At 35.8% G+C, this 22615-nt stretch overlaps 1 protein-coding gene across 38 annotated transcripts in view; it reads right to left on the bottom strand.

The window, feature by feature from the left end:
• TRDN (triadin) overlaps positions 1 to 22053 on the bottom strand; it is a 241826-nt gene extending 219773 nt beyond the window's left edge. For 12 of the 38 annotated variants that reach the window (XM_088140157.1, XM_088140117.1, XM_088140148.1 and 9 more), the window contains exons 1-2: positions 21539 to 22049; positions 3855 to 4061 (exon numbers count right to left, since the gene is read on the bottom strand). In XM_088140157.1, coding sequence (XP_087996283.1) covers positions 3855 to 4061; positions 21539 to 21560 — 229 coding nt within the window. In that variant the 5' untranslated portion in view covers positions 21561 to 22049. Of the gene's footprint in view, positions 1 to 3854; positions 4062 to 21538 lie in introns of all 38 variants that reach the window. The other 26 variants (XM_088140069.1, XM_088140090.1, XM_088140105.1 and 23 more) reach the window with 5 other exon arrangements.
• Between the last annotated feature and the right edge of the window lie 562 nt (positions 22054 to 22615).

The raw sequence follows: 22615 nt of genomic DNA on the forward strand, positions 1-22615 counted from the left end.
ATCTGCACTTTCCAGTATTTTCAGAGCATTCTGCAATTTAAAAATGCACCCAAAACTGAATATGTAAGTAAATGTGCCTTCAAAAATGCACATATTAGGAAAATATAAATAAAATAAGCCCTATGTGGCATAGCACTGGGTTATATTAAGACCGGCCTTCCCAGAATTGATTTTAGTCTGAACAACTTGAGAGGACCTGGTGAGCGCCCTCCTTCTATGGGAACTCCACCTTACTTGGCCTAGGCAGTTGGCTTTTTCTGTAGTGCCCACAAGCTCTGGAATGTGCCTCCTAAGTATATGCAGCACATAACAATTACACTTGTTTTATTCTATCATCCTTTGGGTCCTTGAGTTCTTCTTGTAATTTATGTATTGCTGTGTTTTAACCTGTTGTTTTTATTTTTTCCTACCTTGTTGTACAGAATCTCTTGATTTGGGTGGTCTACAAACATTGTAAATAATATAAAATAAATGAACATTGGACAAGTATGGAATTAGTTAAAAATACTGTGAATACTAGGAGAGGTTCATGCAAAAACATATGTTAAGACAGGAATGGGCAACTTCCTCTGATACAGAGCTACAATCTGTATCTCTCACCAGTTGGAGGACTTCAGGAGGTCTTCTGGAAGGAGAAGGACCAATTGTTTTGGTCCCTTTTTTCTTGTTTTGGTTTCTACAGCAGAAAAGGTGGAAATGAGAACAGATGGCCTCCAAAAGGCAAGCCAGTCCCATTTCCACCCTTAAAGTCCCTGCCTTGCCTATCACCTAAAATTGTGGTCAATAAAATTCAGTAGTACAATGCCCACATATCTGTAACACAATGTTGGTGCTATGTGAGATAGTGAGTTTTAAGGATAGAAATAGGAGACCTTTTGTTCTCCATTGCACTTTTATATTTTAAAAAAAATGTTTAAAAAATCAAGCACTTTGCTGCTAAATTTCTGTGGTATGATCACAGGATTCTGAGTAGATGATCTGCACATCTAACATTTAGAGAAATGTGTATGATTTTCCTTCTGAATTCTGATTTAAAACACAAAAACACAGGTTGACACAAGACCAGACTAAACTGAGCTTATGTGAAGCTAAAACAAATTGGTTGAAACTGAAATTGACAGATTTGTCCATTCCTGTGTTTTGGGTGGAATTTAGACAGACTGGGCTTCTAAATTCTATAAAATAAACATACTTCAGAAGTCTTCATCTGGTCCCTTCCTGATATAAGATCCTGAACTTATAATATATATAGAAAAACATCTGGGTGTTGTTCCACTATGTGACAGAGGATAATTTCTTGCTGAATATGCAAATTTCCAAACAATCCTGAAATCTGCAAAATTCAGCTGAGCCCTAATTATAATTGTTTTACATTAAGTGTCTCACAGTTTTGTCTGTGCAAATTATTTCTCTTCACTTTCCAATCTTAATGAGACCACTGAGGATTAAATTTTGGTCTCCAGTTCATTTCTGTGCTTGCTAAATAATTATGAATAATATTTTAATGGTTTGGATAGGCTACAAAGATTTGTTTAGTATTTTTTCAATTATATGTGAATAGGGCAATATATTTAATGCAATAAAATAACTGCAAATGAGAGTAATTTATGCAGGCAATTAGATGTCTTCTTTGCTAATAATGGCAAACTGTTACTGTATATGTGTGAATTAAACTAATTTTTGTCAGATATTGAAGATAGGAAATGCTTTTCATTAAACTGAATTTTCAAAAGTATTTCAACAAAATCTACATGACAATCTAAAAAGATATACATTATTTTCCACAAATGATTTTCCTTAAAAACTTATTTTATTAATTGTATTTAAGAGATGGATATATATAATATGAACTTTTCAACTTAAGTCAATCTATCCTATTCTATAAAAAACCTATCCCATTCCATATCCATTGGTTATCATGTGTGTGCATGAAGAAAGTAAATTCTCTGTTACTTAACAATTCCAAAGAAATTAGAACCTTGGCTTAATAAAGATGAGTGAATGTAAAGGTATAATCCACTGATACATTCTTTTTAATTTGACCAGTGAATTAACTAGAAATATTCATGAGTAATTATTATATTGTACCTACAGTTATCTAAATGATGTAGAAAAACAAATAGATCTGTGCATACATACCTGCTCATGTGAGACATGTGAGCAATGTTTGATAATTGTATATAGTATATTGAGTTCTTTTGTGTCTGTTTTTAAAAAGTTGTGGAATCACTGTTATCCTCCAGTTTCAGGTAAACCTGGATACAATAAGCTTGTTGAATTCTGTCTTACCACTTTGGCAACAGCATTGAGGTAATATTAGTGACTTTGGCAACAATCTACACATGTAGAGCTCTTTCTCATGGCTGAGCTAAAGTGCTGTCCAACAGTCCTTAGATCAGCAGAAAAATATGTCAGCATAACATTTGCTGCCTCTATTGTAAATCCTTATTCTGGCTCAGTAATAAGGCCAGTGAACCTATATTTACCTATTGTAGGCCAATAGGTAAATATATTTACCTATCTATATTTACCTATTGTAGGCCAAGTTAAGAAACGGGTTGGGTGGATTCCCAGGCTCCATTTACCTACCACCAAGTGTCATCGGCTAGTGAGAAAACCACCACCAATGCCTCTTCCTAACATGAGGTGGGGTGGAGGGTGAGCTAAAATGGCTGCTTAGAATGGGGTTCTAGTAGCCCCTTGTCAAGTTGCCCAACTAACAGATGGAAGACGCTAAGGGGAGGACAGGGTAAAATAAGAGGGATCTTTTCCAGTGCTTCTTACAACCCTTCCTCAGTGCCAGTTATCAGTTAATTGGGCAGTTTCTCAATGCCAGTATAGCACTTTTCTAAAAGTGTGCTATGTTTGTGTTCAAAAATAACCTACCTGACAAGTGGGGTGTGTGGAGTGAAACAGGAGGAAGAAATCAATAATGAGTGAGTTTGTTCTCTGACTGGGGAATGAAAATGTTGGCAGCACATGACAAAGGAATCTATTTATCAAATTTATATGGCTGCCCATCTAACAAAAAGTGACTCTGGACAGCGTACAAGAATTAAATAAAACAATAAATGTATAAAAACACTCATCATAATTGAAAGTAAAAAACAATCATTAGTAAAATATACAAAGCAGAGGCACAGGAGACAGTGTTACCTGCAATGATGGAGCTGTCTTAAAATGTCACCCATCCCCTGGGAGTCCCAGGCCTGATGACATAGGTCTTGAGGGACTTCCGGAACTTTAATAGTTCTGACCTTGTGGTGACCTGTACCCTTGCAGTAGCTTTTGAGGAACCATAAAGAATGCCTATCTTAGAGCGGACTTCAGAATTTGTGCAGTTATGATCTGCCCATGTATAATAGCAACCCTGTGGCATCTGGTGCCAACAAAGCCAAAATGGAGTGAGCACAATGGCATCCTGTACCAAGGGAGACAGAAGGAACTGTGATGCAACTACAGTTGCAGGAGCATTGCCTGGTCAGGGTGATAGCTGCAGGAATCTTGCATGAGTCATGTGAAATAATAAAACAATAAAAACAATAAAAAGTACAGCCATGCAAAATCCCTTTTCAGCAGAAGCAGTGAGAAAACTGTACTGTCCCCAGTGGGGACAGAATTGGCAACACACAGTTGATAGAACCCATCTCCCTTCCCTAGTTTGAATCCATCTGTGCAGCACAGGAACTGGGTATCCTGGATATTTTAAAATTAAAATCAACATTAATGTATCATGTTTAGTTTGTAACTCAGTTTGTGGAAAAGGATGATTTAGTGGTTTCCAGATGAAACTTCTCACCAGGATTCGCTGCATGCATGAATACCTTATCTTTCGTAGCATATATGCATCTTACCTGCCAGGGTTTTGTAATCCACCAAGTCAAACATGACAATCGCCACGGCTGACCAGGTAATGATTAGAGCAACGACAAGGAGCCACGCTGCAGGCGAACTGAAGGTTGTTGCAAAATCTTCTGATACTGATCTCTTGGACATTTTCATATGCGGCACAGAAACTGTTCCGTTCTTGTTGTCTATGACGGTTGTTGTGGACACAGGTCCTAACAAACAGGTAAAAGAAATTAAGTCAGTGCTCAAGTCTTGAACCTGCATTTCCACCATTAAAGTTAAAAAAAAAAAAAAAGAACCCTAGTATATTTATAATGTTTCTGACATTTTAAATGACTAAATGCTAAATATTTTAGTTTACCTTCAAATATAAAGATTACTAAGGTGAAGATTATAAATGGAAGTACAAGAAGAACCACATGTTAGCTTAACTGGAACCAGGGTTTGTTATGGTTTAAGAGTTCTGAATACTCGTCAATGGAAAACAAAAGCTGTTTATGCTCGTGTTCTGTATATGAACTTTTTATACATGGTTGGTGTCAGGCTTGACATGAGGGAATTCAGCAGTCAATCATAGGTCTCTAGATGCTTAATCCCTTGTTCAGTTCTTGGCTTGTCAAGGCAGAAGACTCTTAGACAACATGGCTAGATTAGAATGTAGTGCAGACAAGGATGAACCCTTAAATAAACTGGCTGATTGCTCATTGCAATGCAAAGAAGTCAGAGCCTCCCTCCCCCCCCTCCACAATTTAAATATTTCCTTTTTCTTCCCTCCTATCTGTGTTAGATAGTTGGTGGTTTGCTTGGCAGACCTGGTGACTCAGACAGGCTCATATAATGTTCTTTCTAGCTTAGACACCAGTAGTTTCTACCATGCTAGGTTCAGCCCTCACAGTTGGTACTTCTTAGAAAGATGATGCTGAGCTCTTGTCTTAATCTAACAAGTCCATGCTTACATTTTGTATTTCCCTTTTTTCTATTCTAATCTCCACACAGAGAATTGAAGGGCATAGTAGATTCAGAATCTGCAGGGCATAGTAGTTGGGCAAGCCAGCCTAGGCCCATCCTTTCCTCAAAATACTTCTATAGTTTTAGAAATTAAACCCCTGTGGCTAAGACAGGTGGAATTTACCATGTCCTGTTTTCTATTTAAGGAAAAGAGTTATGCTATTTTATTCTCAGAATTGTTCTGTGAAGAGAATATGGGAGGACAGAGACTTGGCTACCCAGTGCCATCACCATGGCAAAAATTTGTCTTCAACGTTTTCTTTATTTCCTTACACTGTGTCTCTTTGAAGTGATAAATGTATACATGTTTATGTGCTTTCAGAAATGATAATGATGCTTGATGATGATCCAACGGGTGAGACAAGACAAGTGGAAGAAAAAGAAAAGAGAATACAGGAAGCAAAGTATTCAGGGCAGCGAAGATTGATGTGGGACATACCCAATAGGAAAAGAGTTTTTAAGACAGTTGGCAGCCAACCATCATTCTTAGGAGAGGATTAGGGAAAAGGAGAAGAGAATATGAAAAGAAGTAAAGGAAAAGCTATAAGTATAAGAAAAGATCTAAGGGCAGAGGGAAAGGAAATGGCAAGCTTCTAAAAGACACGCAGCAGCCCCTGCGGAATGGGCCCCGATTCTGAACGAGTTTCTCACTTTCATTATAAGTATACTCTCCAGTAAAATGAACCCTTAAATGTTTTATTTTCTTGTTGTTCTTTATATTCATATTTTTAATAAAGGAAATTGTATAATGGTTTTTATTCACTGCTATATTTAAATTGTTTTTCTGTTTATAGTGAACCCTTAGCCTCCACGATAAGAGGTTTTAAAAATAAAGAAACCAGGAGCTTCCTTTAAGGAGCCATACACTTAATAAATGTTTTATAGCTGTTGCTATTATTTCCCATCACTACCATACCACAGCTTCCATCTTGCAGTGGTTTGTGATTGTAAATATGATTGCAGTTTGGCCTCAGTTGTACCATGGCTTTCATTGTTTTTACTCTTATTATTTGTTTGTTGCTTTCTGTTTAACCCTATTTTACCTAGCCAGAATCCCAATGGCAAGTTGGGTGCCCACGTAAATAAGCATGCTATCAAACAAGCAAATCTTCCAGAAACTATAAGCGTTAGCCAAGTTCAGGTTGAAGACTCATTGGTTATTGCCACCTGTCTCCTGGTTAAATGAAGTTATATCCTGAACACGAGACTATTTAGCAGACTTCTATTTTGGCAGTTATGGATATTACATTCTGCACACAGATTTTAAAAAAAGGATGGAGAATATTTATAGTCAAAAGTCACCTTTGAGTCAAGATGGATTCCTGGTGATTTATAGGAATACATTCTTGGCAGTGACAGAGAGTTCCTTTGCCTCTGTCTTCTTCCAGGATATTTTTCCAACTTCCCAGCTTAGCCTACAGCCTCAGATTTCCCAGATAGTCTGGTATGCAAGCGCTAAATAGAGCTGACCCATCCTTAGCCACCTAGATCAGCCAAGGTTGCCACCTAGGTAGGCTGTATTTCATGATGCTAAAAATACAGTTCCCAAAACCAAGAAGGGAGGGGGCAATGTTCTTTTTTTTTTTTTCCCCTCCACTCAACTGCCCCTCTTTTTTATAAATTGAGAGAGAAAGAGAATTTCTTGCTTTCATGAAGCAAGCACCACGGAAAAAAGACTTTCAAAATAATGTACGATATCTAGTCCTGACTGTAGGCTCATAACAACAACAGTGTCCTGGTGAGCTCCCTCAAGAAGGCAGCTGAGGAGCTGTGCTGCTCCAAACACGTGGACAATCAGTTTTGGCTATGAGATTTTATGGCTGAAGACAATCTTTCCAAAACTGGCAATTTGGCATTGCCCTCGCTTTGAATAATTTGCCCTCAGTGACCAAAGCCCTATTTAGGCAACATATATTAAAGTTAGCTTGCCATATGAGAACAGGAATAAACCCGACCTGATGTCTCACGAGTAACCTCATTAATAGTTTCTATACTTTCTGAATCCAACTGATTGAATTGTTTGGCCTCAACATAAATTGTATTTTGTTCCAAATGTTTACTTTTACATCAGATAAAATAGGATGAATTGAAGGATAATTTGGGATTAGACAACTTTGCTAAATCGTCACGGAAATAATTTGATTTTCTGTATAGTGTAACTTCTGTTCATCATTTCAATGGGCCCAATGTAGTTAAATCGGACTACAGTTTGATGCATAAAAAGACCATAAATGTACTTTCTTCTGGGTTTACACAATGACATATAACCAGAAGTGTTGAGCAATATCTAAGGAAAGACAGGTCTGTTTCTGCTGTGATTCTCAAGTGATCACAATAACTTTCCTTACCAATATAACACTCAATGCTGGTTTAAGTTATTCTGCTGTTGATTTTATGTAGAGAGTTGGGATCTTTAAACCTGCATATTTAAACCTGGTGACCGAAATTTTGAAACAGCTCCACCAATTGTCAGAATTAGAGCTGTTCAGATGTGCCCTTACAATCATTTGTGACGATAGCAGGTTCTTTCAGCTTTGCCAGAGAAGATTCTAATGGATTTCAAAGCTGACAAACATAATTCTAATTGACTTCCCTGTCAGCCTGGCAGTTTTACCCATTTTGCATTTGTACACAATTTCCCTTGTTCTTTGTCCTCTTTTCATTTGCATTCTTTTCAAACATTCTTCTGCTGATCAAGTGATTTGTTTTAAACTTAGGATTTCTACCTTGAAATGTCATGTAAGCGGAACAAAATTGGCATATTACACAGCTTTCAGCACCTACATGAAATGGGGTGCTACTAATGAATGATGTATTCAGCTTCTCAATGCACTCAAACACATAGATGCAATCTGTATGCTTTTTATTTTTTCATTTTTTTTTTTTACATGTTAAAAGACATTCCTTTTTCCATTTTACAGGGCATAATTTTGGTTCAGTCAAATTTCTCCAGGAGGCAAAGTGTGCCAAGTAACAAACAGTTACAAAGATCTACTACAAAATGCCAAATTCCAAATCAGTAGCATTATGTGTTCCATTAAAAGTGGAACAGTTGTGTGATTGCAACAGGTGATGCTGCTTAAATGCATTCTTCTTCAGCTGCTTCTATCATGATGACTATAATTATATAACAGTTAACAGAGGTAACAGCTATACAGAAAGGCATTATACTGACAAAGAACTGAAGAACATCCTGTCCAGAGATCTCAAAATTGTTATGAGCATCATCTAATTTACATATTGGAAGATCAAGGGGAAAGCAGAAATATTTCTGAAATCCTCCTGATCCAGATGCCCTCCCCTCCCCCCAATTTGGGGGTTTTGATAAATCTTTGCATCAGGAGGAACTAATTAAGGAATTAGTTGTTTTGCAAATTCTAATGCAAGCTCACCTGCCATGCACCACCTGGACTAATATGCAGATTGGGGTAGATCTATTCATCTGATTTTGCACTTCTCTGACATGGTTCTTGATTCAAAAATGTGATGACTTAGATTAGAAATACATACTTTGAAGAAAAATAATGCGTGCAAAATAATGTACTGTATTTCTGATTTTTCCAAAAGGTTCTGTTCGTGAGCACTGAAGATAGAAAACTACTCGGTGCTCAAAAATATTTCTGAACACTGTGCTTCTTGTGAAGTGCTCAGTTATTTGTTTGTGAATATACCATTTATGTAATATTTATATTCCATCTCTTTTACATGGAACCAAGACAGCAAATGATCTCTTATGTACCCATGGACTAGTACTGACCTTGTCTTATCTCATGAATGTGGAAGGTTCAGATGCATCACAGTTGAAAGATTCAGAAGTGACAAGAAGGGGAGAAACATCAGAGCAGATAACATTGCGCCACTCCATTCACTAGTCAGATTGCAATCTGGGCATCACAAAGATGATTCAGATTTGAAAGGCAGTCCTTCAAAAACTGTCCTAGACCCTGAGGGAATATCTTTATTATTCAGAAGAAAAGAAGGAGTGGGGTGAGGGTTTTTTTGTTTGTTTTTTGTGTGTGTGTGTGCCTTCAAGTCAGTGTTGACTCCTGGCGACTGCCTGGACAACTCCCTGAAGTTTTCTTGGCAAGATTTTTCACAAGTGGCTTGCCCTTGGCTGCTTCCTAGGGCTGAGAGAGAGTGACTGGCCCAAGGTCACCCAGCTGGTTTTGTGCCTAAGGCAGGACTAAAGCTCACAGTGTCCTTGTTCTAACCTTATGCCTTGACCACTAGACCAAGCTGGCTCTCTGGAGATATTGTAGCACTCTTCAAATACCTGAAGTAATACAAGTACACACACACACAAGTCAAAACCTATTCTTTGTTGTCTCAATATGGGAGACCCAGAATAATGAATTTAAGATACAGGAAGAAATATTCGAGTTAAGGTTAAGAAAAGTATCCTAGTTTGACAGTTGTCTCAGATAATAATTCGCTACCCGTTTGTGAAGTGCATTCTAGCAGAGACTGGGCAGTTATCTTTGGGCAGGCTTTGGACTCAAAAACCTAAATGGCTCTTTCTGGATATCTGATCTGAGTTTTCTAGATGGCTCCATGTCCATATACTTACAATGCATCTTTTGTGCATATATCACTAATTAAGAATGATTTTACTCTCTTCTAGAACATTATTCTCTAAAAATCTGGTTAAATATATACAGTCGTGTGAAAAAGAAAGTACACCCTCTTTGAGTTGTATGGTTTTACGTATCAGGACATAATAAAAAATCATCTGGTCCTTAGCAGTTCTCAAAAGTAGGTAAAAACAACCTCAGATGAACAACAACACAAGACATATTACACCATGTCATCATTTATTTTACAAAAAGAAAGCCAAAATGGAGAAGCCATGTGTGAAAAACTAAGTACACCCTTACTGCTTCCATAGGTGTGAAGAGGCTAAGTAGCAGCCAGGTGCTGCTAATCAAATGCCCTTGATCAATTGATCATCAGCTAGTGTGACAACCTCTAGAAAAGCTGAAGTTTTAGGAGTTTGCTGGTCTCGAGCATTGAGATGTGTGTTAACACAATGCCAAAGAGTAAAGGCATCAGCAATGATCTTAGAGAAGCAATTGTTGCTGCCCATCATCTGGAAAGGGGCATAAGGCCATTTCCAAACAATTTAAAAGAATCAAGGTGTTGCAATGGCCCAGTCAAAGTCTAGACTTCAACCTGATTGAACTCCTGTGGCAGGACCTCAAGAGAGTTATGCATAAACAAATGCCTGCAAACCTCAATGAACTGAAGCAATGTTGTAAAGAAGAGTGGGCCAAAATTCCTCCACAACGATGTGAGAGACTGATAAAGTCATACAGAAAACAATTACTTCAAGTTATTGCTGCTAAAGGTGGTTCTGTAACTATTGAATCATAAGGTGTACTTAGTTTTTCACACATGGCTTCTCCATTTTGGCTTTCTTTTTGTAAAATAAATGATGGCATGGTGTAATATGTCTTGTGTTGTTCTTCATCTGAGGTTGCATTTACCTACTTTTGAGAACCACTAAGGACCAGATGATTTTTTATTATGTCCTGATATGTAAAACCATAGAACTCAAAGAGGGTGTACTTTCTTTTTCACACAACTGTACAAACCATGCAAAATTACATACAAAACCATTTTCTGCATGAAAATGTATAGCAAGGTTTTCCATGAAATCTACAAAGAAACAATTGCAGAACGAAGTTTTTAAAGGGAAAAATACAGAAAATACTCCTTAAAACAATATGTGACCTGTTATTGCTTCTGTCTTCTTTATTTTAAAAATGCATTTATATGGAAATAAAGTGTCTCTTTCTACAGAATTCTTCCCCTCCTGCTGCTTATATCTACCTGGGGTTGGAATCCTGCCTTTATGGTATAATAATAATTTCCACATCAGTCTATTGTGAAGGTTATTATTACTTTTAACCAAGAACAAAGCAGCTGGAAAATCTGAAGGATTTTTTTAAAAAGAAAAAACCCCCACTATTTAAATGCAAATATGCTTTGTCAGAAGACGAAAATGTTAAGTATGATATAAATTTTTCTCCCCTTACATAGATTTTTAAGACTCACTAGTTGGACTATACAAATTGGCAATTAAAATCAGACAGACATAAAGTTAGTTTTATTTTTTTCTAGCTATTCTGGTCCATTACTATAGTAGAGGCAGCTAGAAGGTTGGACTAGATGCATGTCTATATTTGTTATGATTTCTGATTCTCAATCATTGTCAGTAGCAACAACAAAAAGTGCATTTGCTTGCTTGTATCTAATTTCAGACTTCAAGACTGACAATGATGGAGTCTGTGTGAAGACAAGAAGTGATGTTACTGTGCAAAGATTAGGAGCTCAGATCTGATACTGAAAAGGAATTCCTGGGCTGACTAGGGCCTCAGAGTCATCCTGAGAGTTTCCAACCAAATGGATTCCCAATTAAAAGATACTGGACAATCTTGTGCAAATCAGACTTGATTCAGTTCAAACTGGAGATCTGAGATTCAAGAAGGTACAGCTCAATTGTGCTTTAACTTCAGGTTCCAAGGGAAAACTGATTTGATAATCTGATTCTGAAAATTTTTTTGTCCGCAGGCTGTAATATAAAAGCCCCTGTTTCATATTTTACAAAGTGAGATGAAAATGGCAGGGGTGGTAGATTCATCAGACAAAACCGGTCCTCACAGGTTTCAGTGCCACATGATTTGATTTACTGTACTGAAATGGTACTGTACTTCGATTCACAAATCTACTTCATTTGATCAAAGCTTCATCAAATCAAAGCACCCCTTTAGCACAGCTTAATTATCACCCTCCTCTTAAGCTGGTTGTCTGTAGAAAGAATTTAACAAATGGAAGGCAGGGATAGTAATCTGATGGAAAAGGATTGTGGGAGTTGGTCCAAAACACCTGGAGAGCTACTGGTTACCTGCCTTATGTAAGGGATAAAAACAGATATTAAACAGAAGATGACATCCTCTAGATCTAATTTCTCTACAGATAAATTTCAGTAAATGAAGCACAGAAATTCTAAGATAGAAGTATTCTATATTTCCTTCGTTCTAAGTGTAAGACGGCCTGTATTTCCTTCTGGTTCTATGTGATGGATTCTAGCATTGTAGTAAGCAACACAAAAGAAGCCAAGATAGTTGAATTTGCTGACCTTTGAGCCATAATATAGAACAGACTGAAACAATATTTCCGGAAGGTACACACAACACCTGTGAGATAAAATGGAAGCCTCTCAAGTTCAAAGTGACATACAGTATCTATTCAGATCACACATAAACATAGTTGTAAACTTTTTCAAGATAGAAAAATAATCTTGAAGTATATTTTTTCTTTAAAATGTAGAAGTAATTTCATGGTCCTTTTAGATTAGAATTTTGAAGAGAATCCTGAGTTTACTGTGAATGGACATTACAAAGAATATTGTTCCTATAAGCTATACGGTCCCCCCCCCTTCTTAATTTCTATTATTGGTGATTTTTAAAGTGCTTTTATGCATTTCAGCTGTATTCAAACATTGCAAGTGTGAAAGGGGGTTAGTATAAAAAAAAGTCAGGCAGCATCGTTGATCCTGTCAAAATTCTTTTGCATATTGTGAATGTATTATGTGGTCCCACACAAACATTCCTATTTTTAATTAATGTGAAGAGATAAAAGTGCAAAAGTTCAGATTGCAGATACTTGGGAGAACAAAAGGGCTGACTTGAGTGGTTTGTTGTTGTTTTTTTCCTCATTGGGTACACTGTGTCACCTATAGTTTCACAATCACCTTTGTGTAGTCATCTCTGCAGAGATGGTGAGACCCAGAAGAATGAACAGTAGCTTACCTAAGTATTCTATGTGACATCCTTTCTGTAGGCTAACTACTGAATAGGTTTAATGGAGCAAGGAATGGGTCCCAACAGAATGAATTTTATATTTTCAGTCTACAAGAATGGTTTAGAAGTCCCATTTTGCTGTAATGCCTGGTGACATGGGAACCTGCATCCTCCTTAGCTTGAGTGTGATCATTATAGATTTTGGAGGGGGAAGAGAACCCAAAACAACCTAGAGTAAACAAAAACAACTTTATTTTCCCAGTAAGCCAGATGTAGGCAATGTGGTACTGTCCAGACACATTTGGTTAGGATATTCACAAAAATATAAGAATAGCTCTGCTGGATCAAGCCATGCCCTATCATAGTTCAGTATTTTTGTTTCTTATAGAGGTCAACCAGTTGCCTCTGGAAAAAAAGCCCAAATTAACAAATCGTAAAAAATATATAGATTTACCCCAGAAAGTATCCATATAGATAAAGACAGTAATCTGTGTCTTGGGGATCAAAATTTATATTTGTTTAAAATAAATGATTTGACATAGATAATTATATATACAAAAAAACCCAGACTATTGTTCTTTTTTATCATGGGTTGGTTAACTTCAAACTGCATAACCAAAATGTTTTCATTGACCCCATACACATATTTTAAAAAAAGAAAAAAACAGAAAATGTGAAGGAGCCCATGAAGATAATCAGGAGTTCATTGGCTGTTCTTTAGGCTTTCTTTAACTGAATGATACTTTGACTGGATAATTTAAGAAAATAAAAGAAAATGAAAAGAAAAAAACTATAAATAGCAGATCAAAATAACAATGAGCAATTTATTATTTATTCAGTCTTCTGATAACAAATTTCAAGGGAATTGCAAACAGACCTGGAAGAAGCTGGGGGTAGAGATGTTGGAGAAAACCATAACCAATTTCACTTTAAATGAAATGGTACTTGCCTTATTAGTTTGTTACTGGAGATATCGGAAAGGCCTTGATTGTTTTGAAACATATTTAAAAGTGTGCCTTTACTTGTTAATTCCCTTTGTTTAACTTCCTTAAATTTCCCAGGCGTTATGAACAATATTGGTTCTCAAAGCATCCCTAGTGCTTTGTCTCTCCTATCAGCTGATCCTACAGATAGGAGATGGTCATGGTCTCAACCTCTGACTCCCCCAAGTTGAGTAGGAACAGCAGAAACAGAGGGTTACTCTAGATAGAATCTCCACAAAATCAATGACACCAATAAAGCAGAATCTCTTGAACATTTGGAAAGTTCTGTTCATATTCAGATAAATGTTGGTAAAGCTCCCATTAGCTAAACAGTTAAGAACAGAAACAGAAATATCTCCATCGCTTAATTTATTTATGATTTTATGTATGTAAGACTTCACCACCTCTCATTGTGAGAATATACTAAGCATCCACAAGCTGACCAATACAAATATGCCAAATATAATTTGGAGAGGAACATAATCAGCTTTTATGTAGATAGCAATCTCAAAGCATCAATGCTGTGAATAATTACAGAAGTTATGTTTTATGCTAACTAAACGTAATTTTTAAACCCCTGGAAGTCATATATTTATTTTGTTATTTTCGCTTAAGGCTGTTTTCAGCATAAGAAAAAGTAGATAAAATAGTTTCACTTATTGCTCAGCACAGCTTTGTTAAAACACATCTATTGTTATTTATAAGAAAAAGGAAACCATTACCAACATTAGCATCAACTAATGATAAATTAATGCTAGTATTTAAAAAAGATTGATCTTGGTTTAAAGCATGAGAAATATTTAAAGCCCTAATATTCCACCAGTCTTTTGGATTCTTTTACCAAAATGAAATATATTTATTTTAAATTCTTCATTATGCTTATTACAGTGTAGGGCTTTATTGCTATTTATTTAATTAAAATTATATGCTTTTCTCTACTTAAAGTTCTAATCTTTTATCTAAATCTAGCAGTGAAATTAGATTTGTTTAAAGGCAAAAATAAGACAATATTTGATAAATAACATTACTAAAGAATAGGTGACGCTCAAGCATGCAGATACAAGAACTGACATACAGAAAAAAATTCTTGATTTAACAGACTAATGGGGAAATGGGTGTCTGTTAAATTAGAACATCCATTAAATCCAAATGGGATTTTATGCATGCATAAAACAGCAAGCAGGATTTTACATATGTGCAGAACCATATAGCATATGGGCAGATTTTGTCCATTGCATCCAAAGTTGACTAAATTAAATTGAGAGTTTATTGTATATTGTTAAATGTCATCCAATTATTTAACAGAGAGGTCTACATTGTTAGAAGTGTTTAGTAAATTCAGACAAATCCTGAATTCAGAACCAAAGAGGGGTGCCTCAAAGAAATTTGAAATAGATGAAACAGAGGAATCAAATCTGGGTCTTTTGACCTGTTTGTTTGTTTGTTTGTTTGTTTTAATGTTTTGCAGTTCTAAAGACAATCCAAAATAATGAAAATGTGGTAACATTTCTCTCTAAGCTCACAATATGAGGAAAACATAGGGGGTGGAGGGGAGTGAGCACAAGCTGGATGGAGAGGCTTTGCTTTTGTGACTGATCATTTTAGCTTCCAACTATTGAATCTTATTACTTTAGTCATTTTTATTTCCAATGACAGCCTTTGCAGATGGGACAGATAAATCATTGATTAAAAGTTGCTCCTATCTTTTTGCTGTAGCTGCATCAGCAGTGGCAGCAACAGAGCCAAAAGCTTTCAAGAACATCTGGAAAGGCAGCATAATTTGGAGATGCTTGTATGCCTGTACCTGCTGACAATTCCGTGGGTGTCATCTCACACCAAATCCCCAACCAGGTCCGTGTCCTGATTATGTTTGGGCTCTTCAGCTTGCTTTCCTTGACCTCCTCTGTGCCAAAGTGGGCTCCAGATAGACACAAATGCACGTGCAGATGAAGAAGACAAGTCAAACATGCAAGGTGTTTAGAGCAAATTCTTGCCATGCAGTGATATCTCTTTTCCCTTTTAAAAATAAAATAAAATAAAATATCACTACTTTGAAATAAATCCTACCGAGTTCAGTGGTATTTATTCTCAGGCTGCAGCCTGAAGCAAATAATCATGGATCTGATAACATAATGTGGCCTTTGAGCTTGATTCCTGGAGACTACATGAGTATGGTATATTTATTTATCATGTATTTATTTATTACATTTTTACACCACCCAACTCCCAGCAACTCTGGGTAGTTCACAGATAGACATTGTTTTTATTTGCATATAGTTTTCTTAGCCAAAATACAGAAGTGTCATTGTCTTCTTCAAAATGTGTTTTCAACTTCTTAGTTTAGTTTAGCTTCCGGGCTTAGACAAGGGTGACGTTACTATATGCTGAGGCTAGTTGGCTCATAAGAGATTTAACTTCCTTCAAATCTGAGCCTTCCAAGGGTTCTTAAATTTGATATGATGACATTCTGTTGTGAAACATGGGAGATTCTTATTGAATGCCATACTAAGGGAGAAATTACCTATATGGAGCCTCAGATGCAGAAGATATAACACTTTTTTTTCCCCATTGCAAACTATATGCTTCACTAAGAGTATTCTACTTACAGTCATTGTTTGACAGAACAACCTACTGGGATACTGACAACAGATTGTCTTACTTCCTACAGGATGTTAACTTGTTTGTTACTAGCAGGATTGCTAAATTCATAGTTTAAGGCTGCCCAACTGAGAACCCATTTTATAAAACAGATTTGAGTAATATGCAGCACAAGAACTATTTTATAGATGAGAATAATAGGTAAACATAAATGGCTAACTTATCGTGAGATATTAGAATTTTCTCAAGGGGAATACAAAATAAAATCAAGAGAACAACTGGTGACAGAGGGATATAGTTGCCAATGGCTTTCTTATTTACAGTTATTAGATTTAAAATAGACAAAAGAGTTTATGGTTTTGAACATTGTAAGACTGAGTTTGAAATAGAATTGTGTATAAATGATGAACATGTAATTGCTAAAATGTATAAACCTTTATTGAAATTTGAAACAGAAGAGGAACAAGTGAAAGAATATATGATAAAGTGGGCTAAAAATTCTGGTTATAATATACAGATTGAATAATAGGAAAATATGTGGTTGAAAGGATTGAAATTTACATTGTGTATTTATCTTAAAGAGATTTTTTATAAAACAATGTTTCAAATTTATGCTGGAAATGTGAACAACAAGAAGAGTCATTTTGACATGCTTGGTGGATGTGTAAAAAAGCTAGAAAATTTTGGATTCAAATATATACACTGATTCAGAGGATTTTAAAGATTAATATTCAGTTGAGAATATTTATTTGGGACTGATGGACAAACAGTTGGAAAAGATCATGGAACTTTGTTGTTGTATAGGATAACTGCAGAAAAATTATTGTATGCACAAAGATGGAAAGATTCAGCATTACCCACAATGGAGGAACGGTTGGTGAAGATGATGGAACTTGCTGAGATGGCCAAATTGACTTCTTTGATCACAGAAATAACAATATATACGTTTACTGGTGACTGGAAACCCCTTATGGACCTTTTACGTAAAACAGAAAAAAATGAACTTATGATTTATGGTTTTGATAATTAAATAGGATAGATTATGGAAAGGAGAGAATCATGTTCTAACTTTAGAGAAAGAGGAAAATTTATAATTGTACTTATAAGTGCTGCAAAGATCAGAAGCCTCCTCTTTGTATCTTTTTTCTTTCTTTTCTATTTTTCTTTTACTTTCCCTTTCTTGCACTTTTAGTTTTCTCTTTGATTTCTTTGTTTTTCTTTTTTCTCCCTTGCTTTATATTAGTTTGCATTCGTTTTTATCTTCATTTTTAAAACTTTAATTTAATTATATATTTTAAAAAAGGATCAATGTACAACTGCTTCAACTATCTGTCAAAGATCTCTCTTTCCTTAAAAAGTGACCTATTGCCATTTATAAGCCACCGTTATCTTCTAGGATGCTAGAGTCGAAAAGTTTTAGCAAATGAAAGGAGTTTGGTAGAAGATAAACTTTTCTTTTTTAAAAATTTCCCATCTTTTATATTTTACCCCTCTATTAGAACATTCCAACCGAGCTTTACATTTTAATTTAATAATTGCAAGATTCAAGCAACAGCACAGTAATAATGCAGTTTACATCAGTTAAATTATGTGTAGAAAAGCTCATCATAACTTTTCTCAGGAAAAAGAATGCTTAATTATGTCAGCTACTCAGATATTCTAAAATCCTAAGTGCTTTGTATATAAACTTTATTAAAATTCTACACATAAAATGGACATAAAAACCCACAATGCATAAACATATACAAAAACATAAACCTACAAACACAAAACTAAACATCTAACTTAAAAAAAAAAAACATATAGTCCACTTCCACCCTTCACTTTCCTTACAGATCCATTAACCATTTCTTATTCTTTTATACTGTTTAAATAGTAATCACTATTCAAATTTTCCACTATTTCCTCTTGTTTAATCAATAAAATCCTTTATCATCAAACTATTTTCTCTACTTTTGTAATGTAATCCATAAATGGACTCCAGTCTTTAATAAAAGTCTCTGTAAATTTCTCTGTCATTAGACACTTTTGCCATTTCTGCCAAATGCATAACTTTAAATATCCAATCTTCAACTTTTGGAGCTTCTTTGTTTTTCCATTTCTGCACATATAATAATGATTGCTACTGTAATCATATACAACAATAAGACATTGTGCTTTTTACTCAATTCTTCTTCCATAAACCTTAATAAATATATATAATATAAATATATTATAATATATATAAATATATAATATATATAAATATATATTAATTAATTAATTAAATATAAATATATAAATATAAATATAAATATAAATAAATAAAAACAGTTTTGGTTTCATCTGAAAAGGGATTCCTATTATTTTCACCAATGTCCTGTGGATTACCAACCAAACATTTTGGGCCACTTCACAAGTCCACCACATATGATAATAGGTTCCATCCTCTTTTCCACATTTCCAACATATACTTGAAACATTTTTATACATTTTGGATAGTTTCATGGGTGTCAAATGCCATCTATACATCATTTTATACAAGTTTTCTCTTAAATCAATGCACAGAGTAAATTTAATATTTTAGTCCACATTTTTCCCACATGCCCATGCCAATACTGTGCCCAAAATTTAGCATCCATCTAATATTACATTCTTTAACTTGTTCAACTTCTGTATCATATTTTAACAGCAATTTATAAATTCTTGGGATTACGTATTTGTCATCTTTACATAATTGTGTTTCAAATTCATTCTTATACCCTCTTATACTTCCTTGTTTCACATCCTTTTCAAATTGTGCTTTTATTTGCACATAGACAAACCCAGTCAAATTTATATCTTCTGTACTTAGCTTAAATATTAACTGTCGAGGGGAGACATAGATGTGCATTTCTCCCTGCCCTGTCTGTTCCCAACATGTGAACAGAGAAAGTTTAAAAAACTACGTTTACCACATTTGGCTAAATACGGCCCAAGCGCTTGGCATGATTAGAAAAACCTGCTCAGTCAGGCTTTCCATTTCCACCCTAACTTCATTTAGCTGAATATTGTTACAATTTTTCTTCAGATCATCACCACAGGGGTCAAAAAAGTCAAGATGGCAGCCATTAACCATGCAATCCAAAACCTTGCCTGCTTTTTATGTGTGTTGCGATCTTGACTTTTTCGAGGAGAGCAGCAGTAAGCACATCCCCCTTTCTCCTAAATGCTTAGGATTTTATAACTCCAGAAGAGGAATATTTATTTTCTTTTCATTTCAAAAGGAAAAAAAATACATTTTCACTTTCCAAACTTCATAGGCTTAAATCTATGCCCTGGGATCCTTATATACCTCCTTTACCCATCATTTTTATGTATATATTGAACTGACTTGTCCACTATTCATAGCTGAATAATAATTACCAATTTGATATAAATAAATTACAGCAGGGATTGGCAAGGGGAGCTTTTTAGTGCCTCCCTTCCCATAGCACCCCTGAGGAATAGTAATTAAAAACTAAGTTGTGGATTTAGACACAAAAGAGCTACAAAGAGAAAGCTGTGTTCTAACAACAGTGGGGCATCAGAAGGGGAAGAGGGTAGAATCCTGGCCCACAATTCTCTATTTTCTCCTGTAGAACTAGCCACTAGCCACTTTTGAACACCTTTGCTTATGCCAAGCTTTGTGTTTTTGCTTTGTGTTGGCCACTGGACTTAACCTTATGAGCCAGCAAGTAGATCATTACCTTTTAAAGAGTTTTAGTCATCTGTATGAACCTGGTCTATTCCCTTGGCCTGCTTCAACATGTTCTTCCTCAGATACTGCATTACATCTGCCCAAGCTCTGATCAAAGTAGACATCTATATTGGCTTTGTGCCTGCTCTTCACAAACATACCACTGAATCTGAATATTAAGCACCCCAGAAATAGAAAGCAACCGATTCCACCTCCAATAATACTTGATGCAGATTCTATTATACGAAACTTATTTTGCTTTCATATTTCATTAACTGCAGTGATTTGGGGCACAGTCTTGGTTTGTTGAATAAAAAGGGTAAAAAATAGATCTAAGAGCCTTTTCTTGACAGAAACGATGGTTATAAGCTTAGGAGAGCAAAATGCAATGATCCACAATGGAAAAAGTTGCTATGAGATTCCGTTGTAAAATTGAACAATATATTTAAAATCCTGCGTTGTTTTTTTTAAAGAAAACCCTTCATCATTGTATTGAATAAAATGTTTGTATATATTAATAGTCTGGACATATTAAAATTATTCATGAACTATTGATATTTTCCAGATAACCATTTCTTTATTTATAGGTTCAGATCTCATTCTCTCTAGCCTTCATTGAGGCAACCCTCATATACAGCTTCCAAGACTGTATAATTACTTAAGACTTTCAGGATTAATAGCATGTACAGTAGTCTTATCAAGCACTGAATGTATTTCAAAGATTTAATTTGATATGAGACATACTGTGGGGCCTTTACATTTGTATTGTGGTTTAAGTGATTTGTTCTTCAACATTCAAATCCTGCATTTTACTTCCACTGTAACATCCCATACTGCACTTCCCTAATTAAACACAGTGGAGAGATCAGAATATGGACTTCCTGTTTAGAAGAGAAATATTTGCACCTTTTCAAGGCATGATTTGAAAATAAATGCACCACATATATATTTGTTTAGCAAAGGTCAGCTCACATTAAACCAAATACATTAAATATATAATGTATTTAGATATACGTATACATCAACCTAACATATAAAGTGCCAGTGTGGCAAACAGCATTTGAAAATACATTATCCTACCAGTATTCCTGTCGGGCATACCTTTAGAGGGAAAGCCAGCTTTGATCCCATATAATTTGTGAAGTAGAACACTGTAAAAATCAACTGAACATGAAATGTATGAAACAATGGGACAGGCAATGTAAAATTGTGCCTGAAAGACTTTCCAGCAAGTGAAAGATGGATTCAGAAAGGGGGGGAAAAGTACATAAATGCCAAACAACAATATAGTGATGATGATGAACTTTAAAATCTACCATCCCAGCTTTATTATTATTTCTTTGTGCTTTATATCTCTTCAGCCTCTCTGTCTAAGCTTGCCTTACCGAGTCTATATTACCAAGGCTATTTTTAGAGGTGACTGGTGATCAGGTTTTATTAACTAGTACAAATTCCAGCTGCTAGAGAGAAGCAGCTTCTTCCCTTCAGCAAAGCCATGATACTCTAAAAAAAATATAGATCTCGCTCAGTGGCTGAGTCTGTGAAAAATATTGAGTAGAAATCTTTTTCAGACAATGAGAACATCAAGATTGTTACAGTACCTTCTGCTGTAATCTCAGTCATAATGGTGATGGTAAGCAATGCACTGTGAAAAAGGTCAAGTTGTGTTAGCAGCTCAGAGGATCTGGCAGGGCGAGCGTTGACTCTCGCAGGAGATGGTGTATTAAAAAGTGGGACGTCCTCTGCAGTTCTAACTTTCTTGGGGTTCTTCTTTTCAGCTACTTTCTCTACAAAACCCTGCCTTGCCTTCCCCACCTTTGATAGAAACTAACCCTATCCCAAGGCGGTGTTCACAGCTAGACTAAAGTATCAGCTTCTAATAAAAATAGCCATGGCTCTCAGCAGATCTGCAGCTCAGCTTATTTGGCATCCTAGCACCACTCAGGGACTCGATCTATTTTATTCAGTTTTAAGCATTCAGCTCCAAACTAGAAGCCAAGTGGGTAAAAGCAAAGGCAGCACAAAGGAACCGGGAGGGACGGTCAAAGCCCTGGCCGCTGCTTTTAATATGATTACAGCTCTTTGAGGTCTACGGCAGAAAACATGAAATATAGACTTGACGGTAATCTTATCCAACCAAGCTGAAATGTATTCTTAGCATACTCCTAGCACATTCTTTCCGGCCCTTATTTGGGTTGGGAAGGACATTGCGAAGTCAGCCACAGAGACTGAAGAAGAAAATTAACTTAGGTAAATTTCCCCCTGTTGAATTCCCTGCTGACATTTAAAATCACTGAAATACTCCACCTCGCCCTCTGCTTCTTTTTTTAGTTTTTGCCCATCAGTTTCTAAGAAGAAATCTGGGGTATCATACCAAGAATGAATCTCTTCCAGGGTGTTTTCAAATCTCTGAGTGTACATATTAATAGCTATAGTTACTGGTGAATGCAGCGTGCCAGTGGGCACTGGTACCAGTGTAGTTCTTGGTGAAAAGATCATGTGCAGACTTGTGTGCCTGTTTTGTATTATTTTTAATTTAATGTAAAATGTCTACAGTGTTAAAACTTATAAAGCCAAGGGAAGCTTGGGAATCTTAAAGAACTTACATCATGCATTACAGTGTCTAGATTAGTCACTGAATCCTCTGGCGTTCACCATGGGATGTGTTTGAAACAGCA

The sequence above is a fragment of the Python bivittatus genome, unplaced genomic scaffold (assembly GCF_059951505.1).
Source record: "Python bivittatus isolate LINGU-HERP-01145 unplaced genomic scaffold, Pbiv_v1 ctg000020_np1212, whole genome shotgun sequence".
In the NCBI taxonomy this organism is placed as follows: Eukaryota; Metazoa; Chordata; class Lepidosauria; order Squamata; family Pythonidae; genus Python; species Python bivittatus.